The sequence below is a fragment of the Chionomys nivalis genome, chromosome 15 (assembly GCF_950005125.1).
Source record: "Chionomys nivalis chromosome 15, mChiNiv1.1, whole genome shotgun sequence".
In the NCBI taxonomy this organism is placed as follows: domain Eukaryota; kingdom Metazoa; phylum Chordata; class Mammalia; order Rodentia; family Cricetidae; genus Chionomys; species Chionomys nivalis.
The window spans coordinates 34,335,174-34,357,737 of record NC_080100.1 but is presented as its reverse complement, the minus strand read 5'-3'; the positions used below and the strand labels follow the sequence as shown (position 1 = coordinate 34,357,737).

The 22,564-nt window shown below is 44.9% G+C and overlaps 1 protein-coding gene and 1 pseudogene across 2 annotated transcripts in view; both read left to right on the top strand.

Annotated features, from left to right (window-relative positions):
• The window catches only part of Ankrd55 (ankyrin repeat domain 55), a 92,189-nt gene that overhangs the window by 31,478 nt on the left and 38,147 nt on the right, over positions 1-22,564 (top strand). For both annotated transcript variants that reach the window (XM_057789755.1, XM_057789753.1), the window contains exons 5-6: positions 2,473-2,582; positions 13,347-13,407. In XM_057789755.1, the coding sequence (XP_057645738.1) occupies positions 2,473-2,582; positions 13,347-13,407 (171 nt within the window). The remainder of the gene's footprint in view (positions 1-2,472; positions 2,583-13,346; positions 13,408-22,564) is intronic.
• On the top strand, positions 4,751-5,477 carry LOC130887654 (40S ribosomal protein S12-like; annotated as a pseudogene).

Genomic DNA, 22,564 nt, shown 5'->3' with positions numbered 1-22,564 from the left:
ACCCCTTTGCAGGCAACTCTTTCCATCCCAAAGGGCTGTGTGAGAGAAGTGACCCAAGATAGGACGACCTTCTTAACTGTGCTGGCTTCTGGGTGAGGTCTAGTCTGGACCCATCCCTGGATGCTGAGGCTCTGGGAAGAGGAGGGTCGCTGTGAAATCGGTGATGTCTAGATTTGATCAGTAGGAGAACCTTGGCAAAAGAGGCGCTTAGAAACTGATTTTTAACTCAGGGTACAAAGACATTTGTAGACATGTGACCTTGGGCAAATCTCTTCACCTTTTTGTTCCTCTGTCTTTATTTTTGAGGTATAGTAAAAACAGTAACCTCAGCTCCTCACAGCTGAAGGCAATGGTGAGGTCGGCTGACATAGTGGGTATGGTGTTCATCTGTTGCCTCCAAATGGTATCAAGGCTTTCAAATGTCTTCACTGATTTCTAAATTTCTTTTCTGAAGAAGAAGGAAAAGAAAAAAAGAATGAAGAAAACCACATACACACATTGAGTTTCAGGAAGAATTGCAAAATATTTTAGATGTTTCCAAGCTTATTCCACCAAAAGATCTGCTTTTTCAAAAACCATATGTAAAATCTTGGGCAATTCTGAAGTTTGCACAGCATGCCTAGCTTTTGGGTCCTCAGATCCATTTTTTTTTCTTTTAAGCAGAGAGCTTGATGACTTGGACATTAGCAATTAGAAACATATTTAGAATATTAGTAAACTATGAGTCAATACTAACAATGCCCCCAAATATTTGTTTCTACTTAAGACAGATATTGCTGGCCAGTTCTACAGAACCTTATTTGGTATAACAGCCTGTGGAGGTTTTTAGTTTTGATTTTTCTAGCAGGGTCTCATGTAGTCCAGAATGTCTTCAAAGTCACTATGTAGCAGAGGATGACCCCTAACTCCTGATCCTCTTGCTAGTAACCTCTGGGATTCTGGGTCTGCATCTCCATGTCTGGCTCACTCGGGAGTTTGGCTGTGCTCCTTGGTGGCAGATATTGTCTAGATGCTTCAAAACTACAAGGTTCTGTCCATATGATTCTTTCTTCAGGAAGTTTATTAACTCTTTAGGTTTTGGTGCTTCCAATATTGTCATCCTAAGGGAAAGAATCTTCAGCTGTCTCAGCTCTCTGGGACATCTCAAGGCTTGACTATATACATGTGGATGAAGGCTAGAAACTGCTTTTGAATAAAAGGTTATCACATTATTCTTCTCAATAAGAGTTTCATCTACGTATTTGTCTGTTTATAAGTAGTTGTGTAGCCCAAGGGTTGAAGATAAATGTAGGAGAGTTTCTGCTTAGCAAAGAGAACCAAGCTTGGTTATCAGCTAAGCTGAGTCAGCTAAAGAAGTATAAATTAAGAAAGTAGTGTAAATCTGGGCAGGGCTAGTCTCAGGTTACTAATGTCCTTTAAATAAGATAGAAAAAAAGAGGCTAGAGAGATGGCTTGGAGATTAAGAGCTGAATTGAACTCCACAGTTCCAGAGTTCAATTCCCAGCAACCATATGGTGGTTCACAACCATCTATAATCAGATCTGATGTCCTCTATTGGCATGCGGGCAAACCTGCAGACAGAATACTGTATACCTATTTATAATACTACAAAAAAAAAAAAAGATCCAGCTGGATGTACTGACCAGCAAGGTGATAATATCAAGTTTCAGCTGGTACAAACAGGGTGCAGGGAATTCACACAGCCTCCTAAGAGACATGTAGGTGCATAAAACCTTGTGGTGTGTGTCCCTTGGAGAATGCTCGTGTGTCTTCACCTTAGAGAGTCAGGATGCCAGCGTTAGAACTGCAGCTGTTGGCAGGGTGTGTGAGTTGTGTGTCTAAGCACTGGGATGAGACTGACTCAAGTAAGGAAGATGCTGATGCTGTCCTTCGGGTCATTAGAAACAGAGCACGAGATGATCGAGTGCCAAGACCTATACTCTAGACACGGGAGACAGGCTGAGCATACAGGCTGGGACTCAGAAGTGTAGGAATCCAGCTTTTAGACGTGGATGTTGTCATCCAAGTTAGACAGGTGATGTGTGTATCATGTAGAACTAAGCCACATGCCAGAGCAGCCAGAGCAGGTGACTGCTCCCTGTCACATGCTATCTTTGGGGTAGCCTAATTGTTGCAGCTGAATCCCAGTGAGGGGTCCTGGAAATGAAAGGGAGAGGCAAGAGCATCTGCATCGACCTACATGTGAAAGGCATCAATCAGACAGAAAACCTGGGAACTTGAAGCTCAGACTTCAGCTCTCTGCTCCGGTGCCTGAGTTGAAACTGTGGTCTTTAATGGTTTCCACTTAAACAAGCTTTTAACCAAACCAAATAAGTGGCCAAAATAACTACAACAACAACCACCACCACCACAACAACAACACACACACACACAAACACACACCTATAGAAAGCTTGACCCGTGTTATATGAAGCTGTCTTATATAATGATACTATCGCTGCTGCCTTTCAGGGCTGGCTTGAAGGCTGTGTGAGTCTGCTCAGAAATGGTGCCAAGCACAACATCCCAGATAAAAACGGCCGCCTGCCACTGCATGCTGCCACCGCAGAGCCCGATGTGAGGTAAGCAACATATACGCAAGATGGAAAAGACCCAGCTTGCACAAGGAAGGCATGGAACCCACCCCTCTGTGACTGATAAAAAGGAAACTTACACATTTTGCAGAGAGGACCTCAACACAATGCTCTAGCGTAGTTTTAAACTCTGATCTTGCTTCCCTCTTACATCTGAAACGCTTTCCTCATAGTCTTTTATTTTGACTGCTTTTCATCATTAGAATCCATAAATTCATTCATTCATTCGTTCGTTCATTCTAGAAGTCATTTATTAACTCAGTAGCTATTACTGGAACTTCATTATGAAGCGGAATTTTAGTCCCTAACAATGCCACAATAAATAAGACAATCTCTGATGTCCCAGAGTGGACGCTGTCGTGAAGGAATCTAGTGGCTCACTAGTAAACAAAGGAACAAGATACATTCCAATAACGACAAGCGCTTTGCAGAAAATCATACAAGCTAAAACCACTATGATGTGTCAGTCCACTTAATGTCCAAATGGGCTGTAGAGCCTGGGTCTAGGAGTTGAAGAGGCACAGGAGCCTGAGGCAGAAGTTCAGGGCACTAGAGAGAAAACCAAGACGGTATACACATGGAGTCAGTGTGAAGGAATTTACTCAAAGAAAGTCAGTGATTGAGGAGGTCACAATTTGGTAAGACAATTGAGAAACCAAGGGGAAGATGCCTGGTCCAATGAGTTCCTCATTCCTCAGTGTCGAACTGGCGCTGTCTCCATCATTTTGCAAGCCCCTACAGCAGAGCTGATGATAGCATTTCCTGCTACAAACAGCAATGCTGCTGCTTTACTCTTCCTTCACCTCTGTGCTGGCAACATGACTTTAATATTAACTGAGCATCTCCCAGTCCCAGGCCTGGCCAGCAACACGAGTAGGGGTGGGATGGGATGGGGAATATGCTGTGTGCCTCACCCTCAGCACCCAGGGCCGGAATGAAGATCTGGATGAAGCTCTGAGTCTGAAAAGGTGAAAACTTTCTCCAGGCAGGGGGGAATAACAGGATTTCTTCATTTCAGTCACTTTTATAGAAAGTAAAAGGCTTGGGAAATCCCGGGACTGTTCCTGAGGCTTGCCGTTTGCTATCTTGGACTCTATCCAGACATAACAGAACTTACCCAAAGCCTGATGAAGCAAGGAAGGTTAGGAATGAAAGAGCAAGCCCAGACCATGAACCATCAGTAGTCATCATATGTAAAAGGATGGTTTGTTTTAAGAAAAGGAAGAGGGAGGGGAGGGAAGAAGGAGAGGAGAGAAGGAGAGAGAGAAGAGGGAAAGACTTTAAAGACAGCTTGCATAAATATTTAGTTACAAAAGTAAACTGCTTCTGCAAGAGTGATCTTGAGAAAATAAGTTTGAAAACAACATACCTTCTAAGACTCATTCTGCCTTGATTACTGAACTTAACTGACTTTATCTGCTTCTCTTGAGGATTTTAAAAGCTACTTATTCTGAAAGATAAATGCCTACTTAAGTTAGAGTAATTATAGTTATTACAGTAAATAAAACTCAAAGCTTGAGTGCTTCACCCTCAAGTTAGTTCTCAGACATATCACAGTCCCAATGTAGGTGTTGCTGGGGGAAGGCTGGCTCCCCTCTGCACGGTGATCCAGGGACCCGAGCATCTCCCGTCTTGTAACTAGCAGCCTGAATTGTCACAAAATGTCCTTCCCTTGGCCTGGTAATGGGCAAAGAGGAACAAAGAGAGTCCTTGCTCATTCTTACAAAACCTCAGGCAGACATCACCATTCATGTCTTCTTTTTCCATTGACAAGAACTGGTCATTTATACACAGTTGTATAGAGTGAACATCATGAGATGCAGTCCTGGGCAGAGAAGTTATCTGCCTTTGGTGATGCCAGTCCGTGAACTGGGAACTCAGGTTTGGATGAAAAGCTCTCTCAGCCCTCACCCTCTACACCTTTTCAGTCAGAATTACATGGGTCAGCCAGGTCCAACCGCTGAAAACAGATCCAAGTGTATGCCCTCTTCTGTATGGACTTTTCTTTTGTTTGTTTGTTTGTGTGGTTTGGGGATTTTGGTTTTTGTTCATGATGGGGTTTCTCTGTATAGCTCTGATTGTCCTGGAAGTCACTCTGCAGATCAGGCTGGCCTTGAACTCGGAGATTCTCCAGCTTCTATCTCATCCCTACCCCCATGTGTCCCGACCAGTGGGACACGAACAGAACTGATTTCGCCCTGGAGGGTAGGAATGAAGGGGTAAGAGACACGAGAAATGACAGCAAGTCAGGCTTTCTGATCAAGCTGCCCGCTTTATTATTTCTCAGAAGCTGTTATAGCAAACAGGTGTGTGGGGGGGATAGGATGCTGGAATTCAGGTCTGGAGACATCTCTAGCTGATAAGAAAGTACTGAGGTCTGTAACTGTTAACTAACAAAGTAAATGCTAATTGCTTCTAAAGCCTGGGGCCTGCAGGTCTCACTAGGTTAATTTCCTAGGCCCAGGAACTTGCCCTGCAAAGGTGAATATCTTACTTAACTTGTGAACTTAAGATGGCATAAAAAAATGCAGGTCTCCTTCAAGAGGTGCTGAAGACCACCCTCGTCCACAATGGCCTCGCACCTGGCATCCGCGAAGCTGCCAAAGCCTTAGACAAGCGCCAAGCCCATCTCTGTGTGCTTGCATCCAACTGTGATGAGCCTATGTCTGTCAAGTTGGTGGAGGCCCTTTGTGCTGAGCACCAAATCAACCTAATTAAGGCTGATGGCAACAAGAAACTCGGGGAATAGGTAGACTCTGTAAGGCTGATCGCGAGGGAAAGCCACGGAAAGTAGCTGGCTGCAGTTGTGTGGTGGTTAAGGACTATGGCAAAGAATCTCAGGCCAAGGTTGTCATCGAAGAGAACTTCAAGTGCAAGAAATGAATAAATAAAAAATTTGGCTCAAAAAAAATGCAGGTCTCAAAATACAGGTCGTTGCTTCTGGCAGCCAAGTGCTGGGATGAAAGGTATGAACCACCACCACTTACTCTGCGGACTTACTATATATAGCAGTGTCTCTAGATATTCCAAGACCTATCCAGGATCTATCCACATACTGTATACAGAAGTGTCTCTAGATACTGCAGGATCTACCCCACATACTGTATACAGCGATGTCTCTAGATACTCCAGGATTTAACCCACATACTGTATACAGTGATGTCTCTAGATACTCTAGGATCTACCCCACATACTATATATACCAGTGTCTCTAGATATTTCAGGATCTACCCCCACATACTATATATACCAGTGTCTCTAGTTATTGCAGGATCTACCCCACATAACTTTGAAAGCAAAGACTTGAGGCTTCCTTGTCTCTGGATATTATCCCTAATGACCAAGCCAGTTTCCTCTGATGAGTTGAGGCTTCCTCATCTCTGGATATTATCCTAAATGACCTAGCTAGCATCTTCTGGTGAACTGAATCCAGAAAAGTAGACATCCTTCCATGTGTCAAAGATAACAGATTTCTTCTTGTAATGGATAAATGATTCTGAATGGTAAAATTTTGCTATTCAACTCATGAGAAACAAAGCTGTGGTTAACTATTTTGAAAGCCATATTTTGTGTTAGTGAATCTTCTTCAAAATGGATTTGGTCAAACCCTTAACAACCATAGACACCAAATTAGTTAGTTGAATTACCTGCAGACTCTCTGGGAAGCAGCTCATCCTAAAGGCTTCCTTCCGGAAGTAAACTGATAAAAAAAATAATTATAAGGTACTTTGTGGTTGTTATACGAGAAAATTTATGGTAGAGTTACGTCTGTATTAGGCGTTTGAAGAGGCTAAGCAAGCCAAGCTTTGTCATGGCAGTGGGAGAAATCCTGTTTGAGCATCAGTGTGCACTTGGCATTGCTTTCTGAAAAACCAACTGTCTTAGTTAGGGTTTCTATTTCTGTGAAGAGACACCAGGACCATGGCAGCTCTTATAAGGAAAACATTTAACTCATGTGGCTCACTTACAGTTTCAGAGGTTTAGTCTATTATCCTCCTGGCAGGGAGCATGGCAATGTGCAGGCAGCCATATGCTGGCTACATGTTGATCAGAAAGCAACAGGAAGTGGACTGGGACACTGAGTGAAGCTTAAGCAAGAGACCTCAAAGCCTGTGCACACAGTGAAGCTTCCTTCAACAAGGCCACACCTCCCAATAGTGCTGCTCTCTGAGTTTCTGAGGGCTAATTGCATTCACACTACCACAGAGACTTTGTCTGGTTGTGTAGGCAGCTTCCAACCCTGCAACTGCCCTGAGAAGCAGAGGGTCTCTCCCACGAAGCACATGAGCCTGGTTTCTTAAATGGACACAACCTTAAAAAAAATCATTTATTTACTTTGTGTGTGTGTACTCATGTGTGAGTGTACACCATGACATACGTGTGAAGCCAGGGGGGTAACTTATAGACGTTAATTCTCTCCTTCCCCCACATGAGTCCAGGGATCAAACTTAGGTCCTCAGACTTGGAAGAAAGTGTGTTTACCCACTGAGCCGTTTAACCAGCCCATATTTAGGTATAACCTTAGACTGGCTTAGCAAATGTTTTGGTCTGAATTAAACTCAAAGCAAACAATGACAATGATGAAGAAGAGGAAGATGATGTTGATGAGAAAGAGGATGCTATTTTTTTAATTTTATTTATCTTTTTGAGACAAGTTTTCTCTGTGTAGCTCTGGCTGTCCTGGAACTTGCTCTATAGACCAGGCTGGCCTCGAACTTGGAGATGCCCTGCCTCTGTCTCCTGAGAGCTGGGATTAAAGGTGTGTGATACCACCACCCAGTTGATATTGGTTATTATAGGTAATGCTCTGAACGAAATTCTTAGTGCTTTCTAGGTCACATTTAACATACCATTCTTCTATACAGTAAGTAACACTTTTATCCTCAGTTCTCAGAAAAGAAACTGAGGCAATGGAAACTAAGTAACTGATGCATACATGAAGAAAACCTACCTGCCTGATGGGTCTGCTGTCTTCCTGAGAGACACTGTTGTGAGCCTTGCAGAGTTTATTGCAATAATCATATTTCATCAATAAGCCCTTGGCCTGTGTTGCCAGGCCTTATGAGAAACAGCCTTACAAAATTCACTGGCTCATGATCAGGTCATATTTTATTCATTACAACATCTTTTAAAATCCTATATAAGAAACCACAGAGAAAAAGTTTCACTAAGGGAAAGATTGCTCTGCTTCTCCAGAGCAAATAATTTGGAATTTGTATTATAAGAATACTGTGGTTTATGGTCCTGGGCCTCCCTTTCTGTGCCTAGAAAATTCAAAACTCAGTCTGAAACTGAGCTTTGACACACAATGGACTGTACACCGTGTCTTCCATCTCCTGCCCTTGTTTTCTCTAGCTAATTTCTTCACTCACCTTGTTTTTATTCGTGCAACCAAAACCCACTTAAAATCCCTGTTGGGTTGAGAGAAGTCAAGAGTGGCTACAGACAAAACTTGAGTCTCGCTCTATCTGATCAACCACTTTATCTTGGACAAGACACTATGTGAAGGCTCAGATAAGTTTCTTTTCTAGAAAGTGAACAGAATGCAATTCTTCCCTTAATTAGGAGAAAGGCAAAAATAGAGGGCAGCATATTAAACCTACTGAACACAGCGCCTTCTGCCTTGTGTTGAGAAAACATTAATGGTGAGTGTGATATTAATGGTGATAGTAGAAAATAGACAGACATGAATATCACATGCTGGGACTAAAGAATAGGACCCCTTAATTGCACCCCACCAGTTCCCACCTGGGCACACACAGGTCTGCAAAGGGTGTGTCCAAACGCAAACACACAGCTGTTTGTGTATGCAGCCCCATAGCAGCATTTATTGCATAGGATTCTGGGCTAGAAACACTCATTCCCCGCCGTTGGCCTTCAGAATCTCAGGTTGTTCCGTTTCCCAGACACTCACTTTGCAACTTTTGTGAGCACGGGTCCATCTGTAAATTCTTCATATTAGTAAGCAGAACCAACAGCCACCTGGAGGCCTTGTGAACAGATGTTTGCTCTGGCTTAAAAATCTGCTGACCCTCAGGTTTCCAAACGGCAGACTCCTCCCATGTGACACTCACTGGAGGTTATTGAGAGGAAGCCTCAGACTGAAGCTGCTTTTAAGTAATCTAGAGGGACGCTCGAATTCTGCCCTTAGCCTGTAAAGAGATTCGGGCTCTCCGATCACTTGGGATCCACATCCTCAGCTAAGGCCAAAGGAAGTGGGGATTGAAGCAAACACAGGGATAAGTGATTTATACGTTAGAACACAGAGGAGCCCAGGCTTCATCCCACAAGTCCTGTGCCTGCTAGGAACTCTTTGGTTCTCAGCAGGTCCAGGTTTTCTCCCTTTCAGCAAGCACCCCATGCTTTTCTTGTACCCTTGGCTGGGGCATTCAGAGGGTGCCCGAGTGAAAGAGGGGCAGGATCATTAGGACAAAGTCCCAAATCACAGAGTTGTGTTTGTACAGCCCTGTACACATTTGTCCTGAAAGGCAAATGGCGATTTTCTCTGAAAGAAGTCACTGGGCCCCCTGAAGGATTTCTTCATGGTCTCCATGGTAACAGATTTCCCCGCTTTCTTTCCTTTTCTCATTTTCCCCTGCCACAGCGCCAGCAATCCTGCCTCTTTTCATCACTCTTGACTACAGTCAGGTTTCCTGGCTCACTATCTTGGGGTCCTTTGAGCTGCTAGTGCTCTAACCTGATGTGAATACTTCCTTATGTCCCTACTCTTGCATGCAAACAGCCTTAGGGACAGGAAGGGGAGATGACTGACTTGAGGGTCATGAGCTGCAGGACTGGGAGCCTGCGGGATCAACAAAACAGATTGCAGAAGTCAGCTGCTCCTACGACTTCTCTTACTGATCCGTCCTGCCACCTGAATCACCTGAGGGCGATCAGGGAAGACCCAGAGAAGACAAGACCCAGCAAGGTTTAAATGAACCATTATAGAGAGGCTGGGAGTGGGCACATAAAAGCTATCCTCAGTGTTCCGTAAGCGTTGATTCAACTAAAAATTGTAGCAAATCTTTAGAAATGAGAAGCATATCTTTTCATTTTACAGATAAGAAAAAAATGGTCCTTGGAGTGTTATAACTTGTCCAAGGCCCCAGGCTAGCTGGTAAGAAGAGGGGATGGATTCTAATAGCAAGCCTCTGTATTCTAGTTACTCAATCATGGCCCAGGTGAGAAAAGGTACCTGCCGGGGATCCTTGTTTGCTGTCCTGGAGCCTGGTATGTGGTGGTCTGGAGCTTTTGCTCTGAGATCTGAAGGCAGATTGAACAGGTTCCAGCGGGGATGATGAAAGGAACGTTTCTGGCCACCGTAGCATCAGACCGGAACTGTAGGAGAATAATAAGACTGAGGCCAGGAAGAGATCCAGAGTTGGGGTAGATGGGGACTGAATCACGTCACCTCCACACCGCTGAACAGCAAGGGTCACCAGGCTGCATAGTGGACACCTTGTCTCTAGTTCAGACTGAATCACAGAAACACGGGGCTGGGGGGCAGGGTAAGGGCAGAGGGTGCTCTTCATCTGGATATCTGTGTCCAGCGTTGAAAGCCTACGAGTCTTGAAGACTTCAGAATCAAATAGATAGACAGCATAGATTGGTTCTTCAGACATAGAAGATGGAAGATTCTAAAAGGTAGCAACTGAGGAAAATCCAGAGAAATGGGCAAGAGACGGTGTTCTCTCTTCACCTAGCACAACAGCATGTGCCTGTTATCCTAAGCTGAGGAAGGATGGAGAGTCACGGGTTTGATGCCAGCCTGTGCTGCCTAGGAGTTCAAAGCCAGCCTGGGGTACACATCAAGATACTAAAACAAAAACAAACTCATGTTCTCCAAAAGAGCAGAAAGATGTTACCACCCCAGAATGGTTGTCAGAAGCCAGTCTGACTCTGCCCCTCCTCCCTGAGATGCTCCCACTAACTAAACAACAAAGTCATTACTGTGGAGACTTGGTTGATGTCATCCTCAAAGGTCAGCCTCGGAGCCAGGGATTGCAGAGACAAAGAATTTGAGAAGCCCATAAGAGAAAGGAATTCATCCCACGGCCTTGGGGGCCCACGCAGGTTGCTGCATGGGAACTCTCTGTTTACCCCTATTGAAATCTTCTGAGTCTCACTTTCCATCTCTCTCCACTGGATACAGAGGGGAAAGAAATTCTGTCTGAGCACCAAGGAGCCCATACACCTTGGGGCTAGCTGAGAGAGTAACACTGCCCTTAGCTCAAGAATTCTCAACCTGTGAGTCGCGCGACCCTTTAAGGAGCCAAAGACCCTTTTATAGGACTTGCAAATCAGATATCCTGTAAATCAGATTTTTACACTATGATTTGTAACCGTAGCAAAATTACAGTTAAGAAATAGCCACGGCCCAGCACTCGGGAGGCAGAGGCAGGCGGATCTCTGTGAGTTCGAGGACAGCCTGGTCTACAAAGGGAGTTCCAGGACAGGCTCCAAAGCTACAGAGAAACCCTGTCTCGAAAAAACCAAAAAAGAAAAAAAGAAAAAAGAAATAGCCACGGAATAGTTTTATGGTGGTCAGGACAGCGTAACATGAGAAACCAACTGTGTTAGAGCTGCAGCATTAGAAGGTTGAGAACCACACCTCAGCTCATATCTTGACCCCCCTTCTAATTCTGTACCCACGGAGACAAAAGTGACTCCTGGAGAGACAGAGAAGAGACAGTCACCAGTTCAGCCCCACTCTACCCATACAGCAACCAGAGGTGAGACCATTAGAAACAAAAAGTATTACCCCAGTTGAATTGTTTTTTGTTTGTTTGTTGTTGTTGTTTTGGTTTTTTTGAGACAGGGTTTCTCTGTATAGCCCTAGCTATCCTGGAACTTGCTTTGTATACTAGGCTGGCCCTGAACTCAGAAATCCGTCTGCCTCTGCCTCCAGAGTGCTGGGATTAAAAGACATGTGCTGCCACTATAATACCCGGTCTCAGTTATTTTTATAATGACTTCCTACCAGGTAAAGGAATGAGTCTAGAGTTCAGAAACTGTGAAGGAGACGAACTGCTCAGTCTTAGCCCATTCCTGTGCAAGGAATTCTCAGTCTGCCATAGACACTGAATTCTTCTCTCCGTGGAACGTCATTCAGGAGTGAGGCAAGAATTAGGCACCGAGCAGCAGCTTAGCTCCCCCAGAAAACAGTGGAGAAACTAGATTCAAACCCAGGCTTCCAAAGCCATTTCACGTCTATGGCAAATAAAGAGAATCCTGTCCTCATTCAAGCTCTCCTTGCTTCACGTCTACTGCAGAGGCAGCAGGATTGGTCCGTCACCCTTTTCTTCTCTTGTTGGTAGTAATTTAACACATAGGGTTTGGGATGTCATCTAAACTGAAATACAGTGACAACTGGATGGAGAGACTGGGAAGATGAATAGGTCACTGGAGGGCTTCCCATGTAAACACAAAGTCCTGAGTGTGGATCCCCAGCACCAAGTAAAATCATGGTACCTCAAATCTATAGCTCAGCTTTGGGGCTGAGGGGGACAGAGATGAGATAAACTCGGGATCACTGACAGGCCAGCCTGGACAATCAGTGAGCTCTGAGCTCAGGGAAAAAGAGAGAGAGAGAGAGAGAGAGAGAGAGAGAGAGAGCGCAACTAAGGGAGACCTTGATGTCTACCCTGTCCTACACACAGACACACATACAAAAGCATGAATGCATACATGCTACATGCATAGGAACACATGAACACTTAGGACACACATAGAGATTGGAAAACTGGGTTGGGGAATAGAACTAAACAATTTCATTTTGCAAATGATTCTTATAAAACAAATAGTTTTGAACCTCTTTGCCTGAATTGTTTTCAGCCCTCACGGTGGGAGTTCATTGGCCAGCACTTTCTCAAGGGTCTCCAAACACGGCTGTTTACCAGCTCGCCCTGAAAGGGGCTTTTCAGCTGTAATGACTAGGCTCCTCCAAGACCCGTTGAGTGCAATCCAGCAGTTTGTGGTTTCAAAAAAATATCCCCCTGTGGTTCTGAGCTGGGGCCAAGGCTCAAAATCTAGGATGAATGTTTCTAGAAATAAAGCTTTGTGTCTCGGTCCCAGTCCACACACTTTGTGCTTTTTATCTCAGTCGGTCCTTACACTGAGCTGTGAGACCAGGACTTATTACCCCCCCAAACAGGAAGCACTGGGGTAGAGAAAAGGTACGTAATTCACCTCAGAGTTCAGAGTTTGACAGGTCTGACGTGTGATGTGAACTCAAACATCTGGCTCCAGAACCTGGCCCTAGGACCAGTGCTGTCACCTGCCTCTCCCTCCCAGAGAGAATATTGACCTCGGCCAACCAAGTGCAGGCCAGTGAACTTGAGAATGGCTGACTGGCTTCTCATTGAATCCTGTCATCTCCTGCTCAGAGGTCCCTATTTTACCAGGATGTCAAGGTGTAAATGTAAGCACTGTCTATGCTTATGCAAAGGGAATAAAGCCAAGCCGCGCGTGCGTGCCTTTGGCTATTGAAGTACTACGTAGGTGACAGAAGGTGAGGCTAAAGACTCACTGCCCTGCCTCCCCTCGGTCCAGCAGCACCAAGATGGCAAGAAGCTGGAGAAAGCAGATGTGCTTCTCTGTTGTCTGTGTTCACATGGTCCCGTTGGTGGGAAGAGCCTCATTGTATTTGTGAGGGGGGGGGGCACAGCTGTATTCCCCGTGTTGTGTTTTGATACCCACGCTAAGCACCCAGGACTGCCAGTGCTAGTGAGCCGCTCTTGTTCCTCCCAACAGGCTTCTCACAGTCCTGCTACAGCAGTCCAGCCTCAGTGAGATCAACCATCAGGACTCGGAGGTGAGTAGGCTGTCCCCAGCCACGGTCTGCATGTGACGGCAGAAGGCGTCTTTCACAGGCAAGCAAGCTTCTCTTCCCCTACCTCCAGGCAGACTGCTGTCTGTCAGTTGGGGTTGGGGTATGGGCAGCTTCATCCAGGGAGGAGGAGCTTTCTTGCATTAAGTACTGAAACATTAATCATATGACTGAAATTTCATCATTTCTCCCTGGGTATTCCCTCTCCTCTCTCCTTGAGTCCCCCAAACGTAAACCACAAGCCGTGGCTCCAGATGTGTTCTTTCCGGGTTAGGAGGACACGCAGACTAGTCCCAGGCCAGCACTACTAGTCTCTGTTAATCATAATTGCTGTTGCCTTCACGTTGCTAGGTCAGCCTTGAAGGAGAACGTCTGAGCCATCAGCCCCCATCCCTGAGCAGAGTTCAAGGTCAGACCCCGTAGTGCTTCCCCAGACCTGCTTAGGGCTTGATCATAGTCACGCCATGTTCAACGATGGGTACTGATTTTCACCAGCCAAGGATTTCTGTAACAATTGTCCCAAATCCAGCTAAAATCCCTGGGTTCTTAGTGGGCTTTCTATATAAACATATGCTGGATTGGGTTGCTCTTCAGTAAGAAGGGCTAGTAATATTGAGAAAGTCTTGTCCCACTAAACACACACACACACACACACACACAAGATGTCACGCTACGCTGATTTTGATAAATCAGCTGATCCCAGACGCTGAGGTAGGTGTCAGCCCCTCTTAGCTTCCTCCTGGTCTTCACCCCTGCCCCCATCTGTCTTGAGTCTTTCATCGGAGGTCTCCTCGCGACCATCATGATGACCACGCCAAAAAGCCCCTGTTCAAACTTGGGTTTGAAACGGAACACCTCCCTGATTTGTGGTCACGCACCGTGTTCCCTCGACACATCTTCAGTGACCCAAAGCCAAACCTCAGAGGATGGAACGGCACACCTCCTTAGACTTCTACTTTAAAAAGGAGAACCAGGGATGGGATAGGAGCTGTGTGCACTGACCACTCTGTGCCCACGTGGGAAGCGAGTGCTTGGAAGATTACACTTGTGTCAGCACACTGGAGATGTCTAGACCCTGAGCAAGCCACCGACTACTTCCTCCACCTCAGTGCTGCCACGCCCCCTCCTCAACCCCCCCCCACACACACACACAGAGTCTGATTTAGGTAACTGGTGTTTGAGTTATCCATACCCTAAAGCCAAATTCCACTTGCAGGCCTTCAACCCTGGCTACTTTGAAGCTGAACTGACTGGTGCACCCACCAAAGTCATAGTTCCCCGTCACCCTACTCCTCCCATGAAGGCGGAGGAAAACACAAATCTTTCAAAGATCTCTGGTTCTTCCTCATGCAAAGTGACCTCTGTTTCAAAAAAAAAATTAATTAAAATAAATCCAAGGGGCATAGTGGTGCACGCCTTTACTCCCAGAATAACTCAGGAGGCAGAGGAAGGAGGTTCTCTGCGAGTTTGAGACCAGACTGGTCTATATCTCAAGCTCCAGCAGGACTTCACAGATAGACAGACCCTGTCTCAAAACAACAACAAAAATTCCTCCTGTTATCATGCCACCATTTAGGCCCACAAAATTCTAGACTGAGAGAGTGGCAGTCTCAATGATGATGTGCCCTGCCCAAGGGCAAACTTGCTTCTTCAGCCTATGCCTCAGCAGGTCTGCACCCATTCGAAACCACTCTCTAAGAGTGTCTGCTGTAGAAAGCATGGCCTGTGGGTTGTGAGGTGCTCAGCAATTAGGGTGTCCTGCACAAAACTTGGCTTTCAAATATGCTTGGTTTAGTCACACAAATATCCCTCATAGTACCATGCTAACAGACATGTCAGCAAGAGGGGAACAGCTGGTTGAGCAGAAAATACAGATGCAGGATTCAACTGGGGGTTCTTCTATGGTGAGGATGCTTCAGGAGCTTTGTGGGCTCCTCCACAGTGAAGTCTCCTGGCAGGCAGGGAGAATGGCACTGGTGGAGATTACAGCCATGTATGAGCCCAGCAACAGTGCCGGAAGTTCAAAGGTCACTGAAGCAGGGACACACACACACCAGTCTCAGGTCCTCTGATAATGAGTAATCAACACAAGAGACCAGAGAAACAGTGTCTTGGGAACATGGCAGCAAGATCCTAGAGACCATCACCAAAGTTCCAAGTTTTGTACCATTTTACTGGGCTGTGGCTTTGGGCTATCTGAGCTCAATCACAGTGTGTGACTAGTCCACTAACATAACAATGTCACCTCTGGGTCGCATGGCCAGTCCATTAACACATCAGACTCTCTTATCAGAACTGCTTGGTGACTAGCTTAGAGGCCTATTCTAAGTCAAACAAAATGGTTTCACTTATGTTCCTAACACCTGCCTGCATCTGCATTAAACATGAAGGTTCAATACAGATTCAGCCGTCTGTGTTTATGGGGAACTAGTCCCGAGTCTCTCTAGGATATCAAGAATCTGAGGTTCAAGTGCCTTCTGTAGCAGTGTCGCTTTTGCCTGTAACCCATGTGCATCTTCTCTTGGACCTCAGCTCTTCCCTAGATTACTTCCAATACCTCATGCAATGTAAACCCTTTGTTAATTATTGTTATACTGCATGATTCTATGATAAGAAAAAAACTCCGTGCATGATTAAGACAGGTATGATGTCCACATTTTTTAAAATCCTCGTTTGGTTGAATCCATGGATGTGAAGCCCACAGATGTGAAGAGTCATGAAAAGAAGAAAGGAGAAAATCAACGTCTGAAATCATCCTAAAACTAGAATGCGATATTCTTATGTTGAGGAAATGTCCTTTGTGAGCTCAGTGGCTTGAAGCAATTCTCCTAAGGTCCAGTTTCTGTATCATCATATTTTCTTTCTGTCCAGTAACTTCAGCGCTACAGGTAACATTAGAAAGACCCGACCACCTTCATCTCCAGGTAATCACTTCTCCTCCCAGTCTAGCCATATGTTCAGAAAAAGCACAGAATATCACAGAGAAGGCATTACATTCTATGTGTTGTTCCTTGAGTTTACTTTCTCCCTTCTCCATGTTCATGGATAGAAATCTGGTTCATTCCTTTTGATGACTCCATAGTGTTCCATACAATGAAAATACTTTGGTCCGTTTAATCACTCCCCTGGGAATCCAAGTTGTCTTCCAGATTTTCTACCATCAGTCCGCTAATCTAAAACACTGTCTTATATGAGTCTCCTTGAGTCCCTTATGGGAGGATTTCTCTAGAAAAATAACTCCTGGGTCATAGCGTGTTCGTTTTTAGTTTGATACATACTGCCTACTTGTTTCTCAAAACGCCCGTTTGCAGTCCCACCAGTAGGCTAGGAAGCCCTCTTCTGTGTTGCTTAGTTATCCCCTTATTTATTTGCCTTCCTCACTTGAGATTGTATCTTCCATGCATTTGATGCTCTTTCTGGATCTTCTTTCACGATTTCCATTCATCTACGGGGTGCTTGCCATTTTCTTGTTGTTTCATATCTCCTGAAAGCTGGTCTTTTGTCTCTGCTGGGTTTTAAATACATTTTCATAGTGCCATGTTCAGAAACTTGTGAGTGCAATGTACTTACTAGATGATTGTTCTTGCCTGGTACTGATTTTGCTTTGGGTACCCCCCCCCCTTTTTTTTCCTCTAAAGAATGCCTATCTACCCTCAGAAACTTAATTACAGTGTGTTAAATTTTCTCCTAGTTTGTCTGCGGTTTCACTTCTGAACCCTTTGTTCTAGTCCAGTGATCAGCTTGCTTTTTCCTGTTTGGTTCTCACTGCACTGTTTGATTGCACAGTGACTCCTGTAGAAGTTATCCACACTCTAGGGTTTCGCACGGTGGGAAAGGCAAGATGGGTCTCAGGTGTCCTTTGCATAGTTAGTCTAAGAGGAGCTCAGAAAAATCGCTGGTTTAGAGAGAGGCTTGTCTTTTTCAGAGAGAGGGCGTTACTGAGTTGCTAGCCTCCCCTGCTCTCATCTGAGCTTTCGCAGGAAGAACACCTCATCTGGAGAGGCCATGAGCTGTTGGCGTCTGGGTGCATCCACCCAAAGGAGCACCATTATGCATGGTATTTAGGATGCAGTGTGGATCTTATGCACAGTTTCATTGCAGTAGGCTTTTAGAAGCAGCTTCATAATCCAAATACCAGTTATAACAGTACTCTGAGAAAATAAGTTCAGCTTGCAAAACCAGATGTGAAGTTCTGGACGTGAGTCACAGTTCTAGTTGCATTCTCTGCATTCCAGATGTGTGACCCTAGCCAGTGTGCACTCAAAAGCAAGATCAGAACACATCGATCCTGACTCCAGAAGTCTCACCTGATAGCCAACCAAAGGCAAAATGTTATAGCATTTCTAAATATCCCAAAACTTTATACTAAAACTGACCATATTTCAAAGTGGAGTAAGGTCGTTACTACTCAGCAGCCCTTATCTCCCTCTATCCCTGATCCTCGAACTCCTGTGAGAATGTCTCTTCCATCTTTGTATCCTTGACTCCATCCCAGTGTGCGTGTGTATGTTGTGTGTATGTGTGTGTGTTTGCTGGAGAGATTACTAAGTGGTTAACAGAATCTTCTACTCTTGCAGGACTCCCATATTTAGTTCCCAGCACCCTTGTCAGGGTGACTCACAATCACCTATAAATCCAGCTCCTGGAGTATCAATTCCCTCACCTCCATAGACACTGGCATACAGGTCATACACACATACACACCTTACAGTATCAAATATTTTTAAAACTATGTGCATATAGACAAATAATTTATCTTAATTAATATGATATATACATTATATATACATTGCATATAAATACACATTATAGAAAGAAGTTGAAATCCAAGAAAAAGTCACACAATTCATGTTATTTTTACATTGATGATCCTTTCCCCTGTTTGTTACCTAACCCGATTATACATTTCACAAATCAGACAATTCTAGGTGACATTAGTTATTTCTGCCATCTACTCTCGAAAATAATATTTTTTAAAAATTGCTTAGCATCTTCCAAAAATGTCTGTAGATTCGAGAGCAAGGATCCTTATCCCTATTTTGCAGCGTGGATACCTCTCAGCGGCTGGTGAGGTCTGTGGATGACTACCTGAAATTGCACAAAACAAAATATATAGGATTACGAAAGTCATCAACTGTTTTGAAATACAGTTATCAGAATGGTTTAAAGAGCAAATTGATAATAGTAATACGCAAATGGCTGAGGTGCCTATTAACATATGAACATTATTATCATGTTAACACATGAAAGCTAATGCTGTTAGCTCTCTCAGTACCACTTGGTGCCTGTGGCTCCTCACAGAACTTCTTACCCCGGCCCCCTCCCTAAACTTCTTCCTCCCAGCCTCTCTCTCCTAGGTAAATGCGGCCACTTTGGACACCTGGCATCTTTCCTTCTTGGTCTCCCAGCATGCTCCTGGCCTCTCCCCCACCCTCACTCACTCTCCCCTCCACCTCTGCTCTCACGTCCCGTCCTGGTTCATCTGCTGGCTATGTTCAGTCTGGACTCTTCCAGATGCCTCTAGCTGAATTCTCCCTCATCTCTACAATAAACCTTCTCAACCCATATCCAGGAACAGCCATGTTCTTATTTTCTTATGTCAAATTTTAAACGTCAACCAAGGAGACCCTGAGCTTCTTGGCAGTTCTAGGCCCTTCAAGATGGGGAACTGTTTCGCTGACCTCCGCCCCTGCTCTTGTTCTGTCCTCCACATACCCAGACAAGCCAGGTCCTTGAATGTGGCCACATCAGCATTGTTCTCTGTGTCCTTCAGTGTTAAGTGGCAGTGGTAAAATTGCTTCACACGAATTCGATTTCTGATTCTGAAAACAAAAACAACCTCTCCACCCCCAATCAAAAGCAGCAATGGCGGTCTTGAAGGGAGATCTGGGATTCTTTTAGAGCCTGTCAGCTAAGCAGAAATTGAAATGGCATGCCACGGGCTCTCTACCCAGGCTTACTCATCTGCACAGGAGGGCCGTTTCATAACAGCCCTCCTGTGTACCCTCCAGCTACAGGGCGCAGAGTCCTGCAATGGCCTCACGACACCTTTGTCAAAGGGACACACTCTGAAGATGTTCGCAGCTTAATGTGAATTATTCTCCAGTCTTTGAACTGATGTTTGTTTATTTTTCATAAAAAAGGGAGTCTATTGTTACCAAGGCCATCTGGGTACTTTTTTTTTTTTTTTTTTTTTTTTGGTTTTTCGAGACAGGGTTTCTCTGTGGCTTTGGAGCCTGTCCTGGAACTAGCTCTTGTAGACCAGGCTGGTCTCGAACTCACAGAGATCCGCCTGCCTCTACCTCCCAAGTGCTGGGATTAAAGGCGTGCGCCACCACCGCCCGGCTCTGGGTACCTATTTGCATCGTTTCTATGACGCCTCGATTTTCCACCCCCTGAATGTTTCCATGGTCTAACTAAGTCCTCAGTGGGGCTGAGAAGACAGATGGTGGGGGAAGCAGATGAAGAAGGTTATCTCACATCCAATGAATCCCATACTTCCCATGTCCAAGAGATCCTTGATAACCTGGAATGCACTGCTTCTAGAAAAAAGATGCCTCAAACACCTGTGTGCTTGGTGCAGTAGACAGCATCTTCATTTACCCGTGACACGTTTCCACTGTGAGGTCTACTACCGCTCAGTGCGTACCGGCTTCCAAGCCTGAAGCCTACCTCTATATAGAGCCTTCCCCATACACAGCCTGACTGCACGCTCCACAGAAGCTGGAGGAAGGAGGAAGCAGTTGCAGGAAAATGTTCCTCAATGAAGAGTTGCCCAATGCCCATGATTGTCCAGCTGCCTGAATGGCTACCCGTGAGCTTGTGAAATCTTTGGTTTTTAGACTACTAATGGCACAAGGATTTATTTTTATTTCTTATTAGCTCAGCAGGGGAATAATAAAGAATAGCAACAGGAACTTTCTTGTGACTGAAAGTTTACAAATTGTTTACAGTGTAACAGTGTTCAGGGAAGTTAAGTCAAGTCATAGTTGATAGCCCAAAAGAGTTATTTCTAGGCAGGCGTGGTGGCGCAGGCCTTTAATCCCAACACTCAAGAGGCAGAGGCAGGAAGACCTAATGAGTCTGTGGCCAGCCTGATCTACATGGAGAGTTCCAGGACAGCCAGGGCTACATAGTGAGACCCAGGAAAACAGCAACAAAGAAGCAGACATTTCTGAAGTGCTGCTCATTATCCTCCTTTAAGGGGAATCTAGAGACAAATGGCGGAGTTAATACTATAGAGAAGCAACCAGAACCCTAGAGACAACCACCATTGCTTAAACTAACAAGACTTGAATCAGCTAAGACGATGCACACGAAAACAGAATTCCCAGCACCTGAGCTTCTTTCCAGATATTGAAGTCTACCAACATGATGAAAATCGTTTTTTGTTTTTTTCCAGAACCACAGAAATGTGAATTTGAATTCCAGCCTTACCAAGTACTCAATCACTGGCCTTAGACAAATTGCTTAACCTGTCTGCTTTGGCTTCCTCACTGCAAAAGTGATTCTAAAACTCCTGCCCCTGGGATCACTGTAAAATTCATTGAGATAATACAGACAGACTTCTTGGTGCCAAACAGGTGCCCAGAGGTAACATTTGGGCTTGCAGACAGCTAAGCAGGAGGACACAGTTGTCAGTAAGCCCAGCAACCAGACATCTATCCAGGAAAGAGAGAACCCAGGCTACATGTGACCTCCACATTTCTCCCACCACACACACACACACTAAATAAATAAGTAAATAAATAAATAGATGTTCTTAAACCTTGGTAATGTTTTTCTTGTGTAGGACATAATAATTAGCCTTGCATAACCACAGTTTAATTTAGAACCACATTTTCACAAATGAATTCTTACATACTTAATTCTACATAATCATTGCCATCTATTGTATGTGTTGTGTACACTTGTGCTTTTGTGTGTATATGTGTTTGTGTGTGTATGGTGTGTGTGTGTGTGTGTGCGCACGCGTGCACATGTGTAGGCTAGAGGATGTTTGATGTCTTTCTCAGTTGCTGTTCATCTTTCATTTTTTTAAGGCAGGTTCTCTTGCTAAACCTGGGGCTCACAAATTCAGCTAGACTGAATTCAGGGAGCCCCTGGGACCCTCCTGCTTCCATTTCTCCAGCACTGGGGCTACAGTTGCATGCTGCTAGGCCTGGCCTTTTAACACGGCTGCTGGTGATCCGAACTCAGGTCCTCGTGCTTTCAAGCCAAGCATGTTGCAAGCTGAGCCATCTCCTCGGTTGACAGCAGTACTAGTGATGAGGTCTTTCGGAGCACTCTCCCGAAATTCTGAAGTGTGAATTGAGTCAACCAAATCCTTCTGCTCAGTCATGAGGACCTAAGTTTGGATGCCCAGAACCCACATAAACAGCCAAGCACAATGTGTATTCTAGCACTAGGGAACTGGGGACAGGTGGTCCCCAGCCCTCACCTACCAGGGTGCCCAGCCCATTCAGTGAACTCCAGTTGTTTCAAAAAGTAGGTAGAGAAGAACCCTGAACGTCAACTTCTGGCTTCTACATATACATATACTCACATTCACATACATTTTTACCCACATGTACACAGGAGCACATGCATGAACATATATACGTAAATACCACACACACACATACAAATTAAAAAGCAAAACCAAATTTTACAAAGTCAAGAAAGGCGGCCGGGAACAGTGGGAATTCACCCCTTGCTTAATAAGTAGTTTCTCTTAGCACCTACAATGGGCTCACTGTTCAGAGCGCTTGGCATTGAGACAGGCAGACGAGAGCGCAGCCATCATGGAACCCGTGACTGAAACATGATCTCACAACTAGGAAAGGAGTAATCAATGTGAAACAAAAGAAAAGGAATCTGGTTCCCTTGTGTTTGGGTTCCTGATCCCAGTGGCCTAACTGGAAATGCAGAAGAGAAACTCATGGAATGACTCTGTGTTCCATGAGAAGACGCAGCAGTTGGAGCAAGTGGGTAAGCTCCACTCTCTTTAGTATTCTCTTTCATATCCTTTTATTCCAGCGTTCTTTCCCATATGGAACCAATTTGTTAACTGTCCCCAAGAACAGCTGTAGAGGTATTAGAGGACACCGGGAACTTGAAACCCCACAAGCACGCTGTAAATTACAGATTCAAACTACGAAAG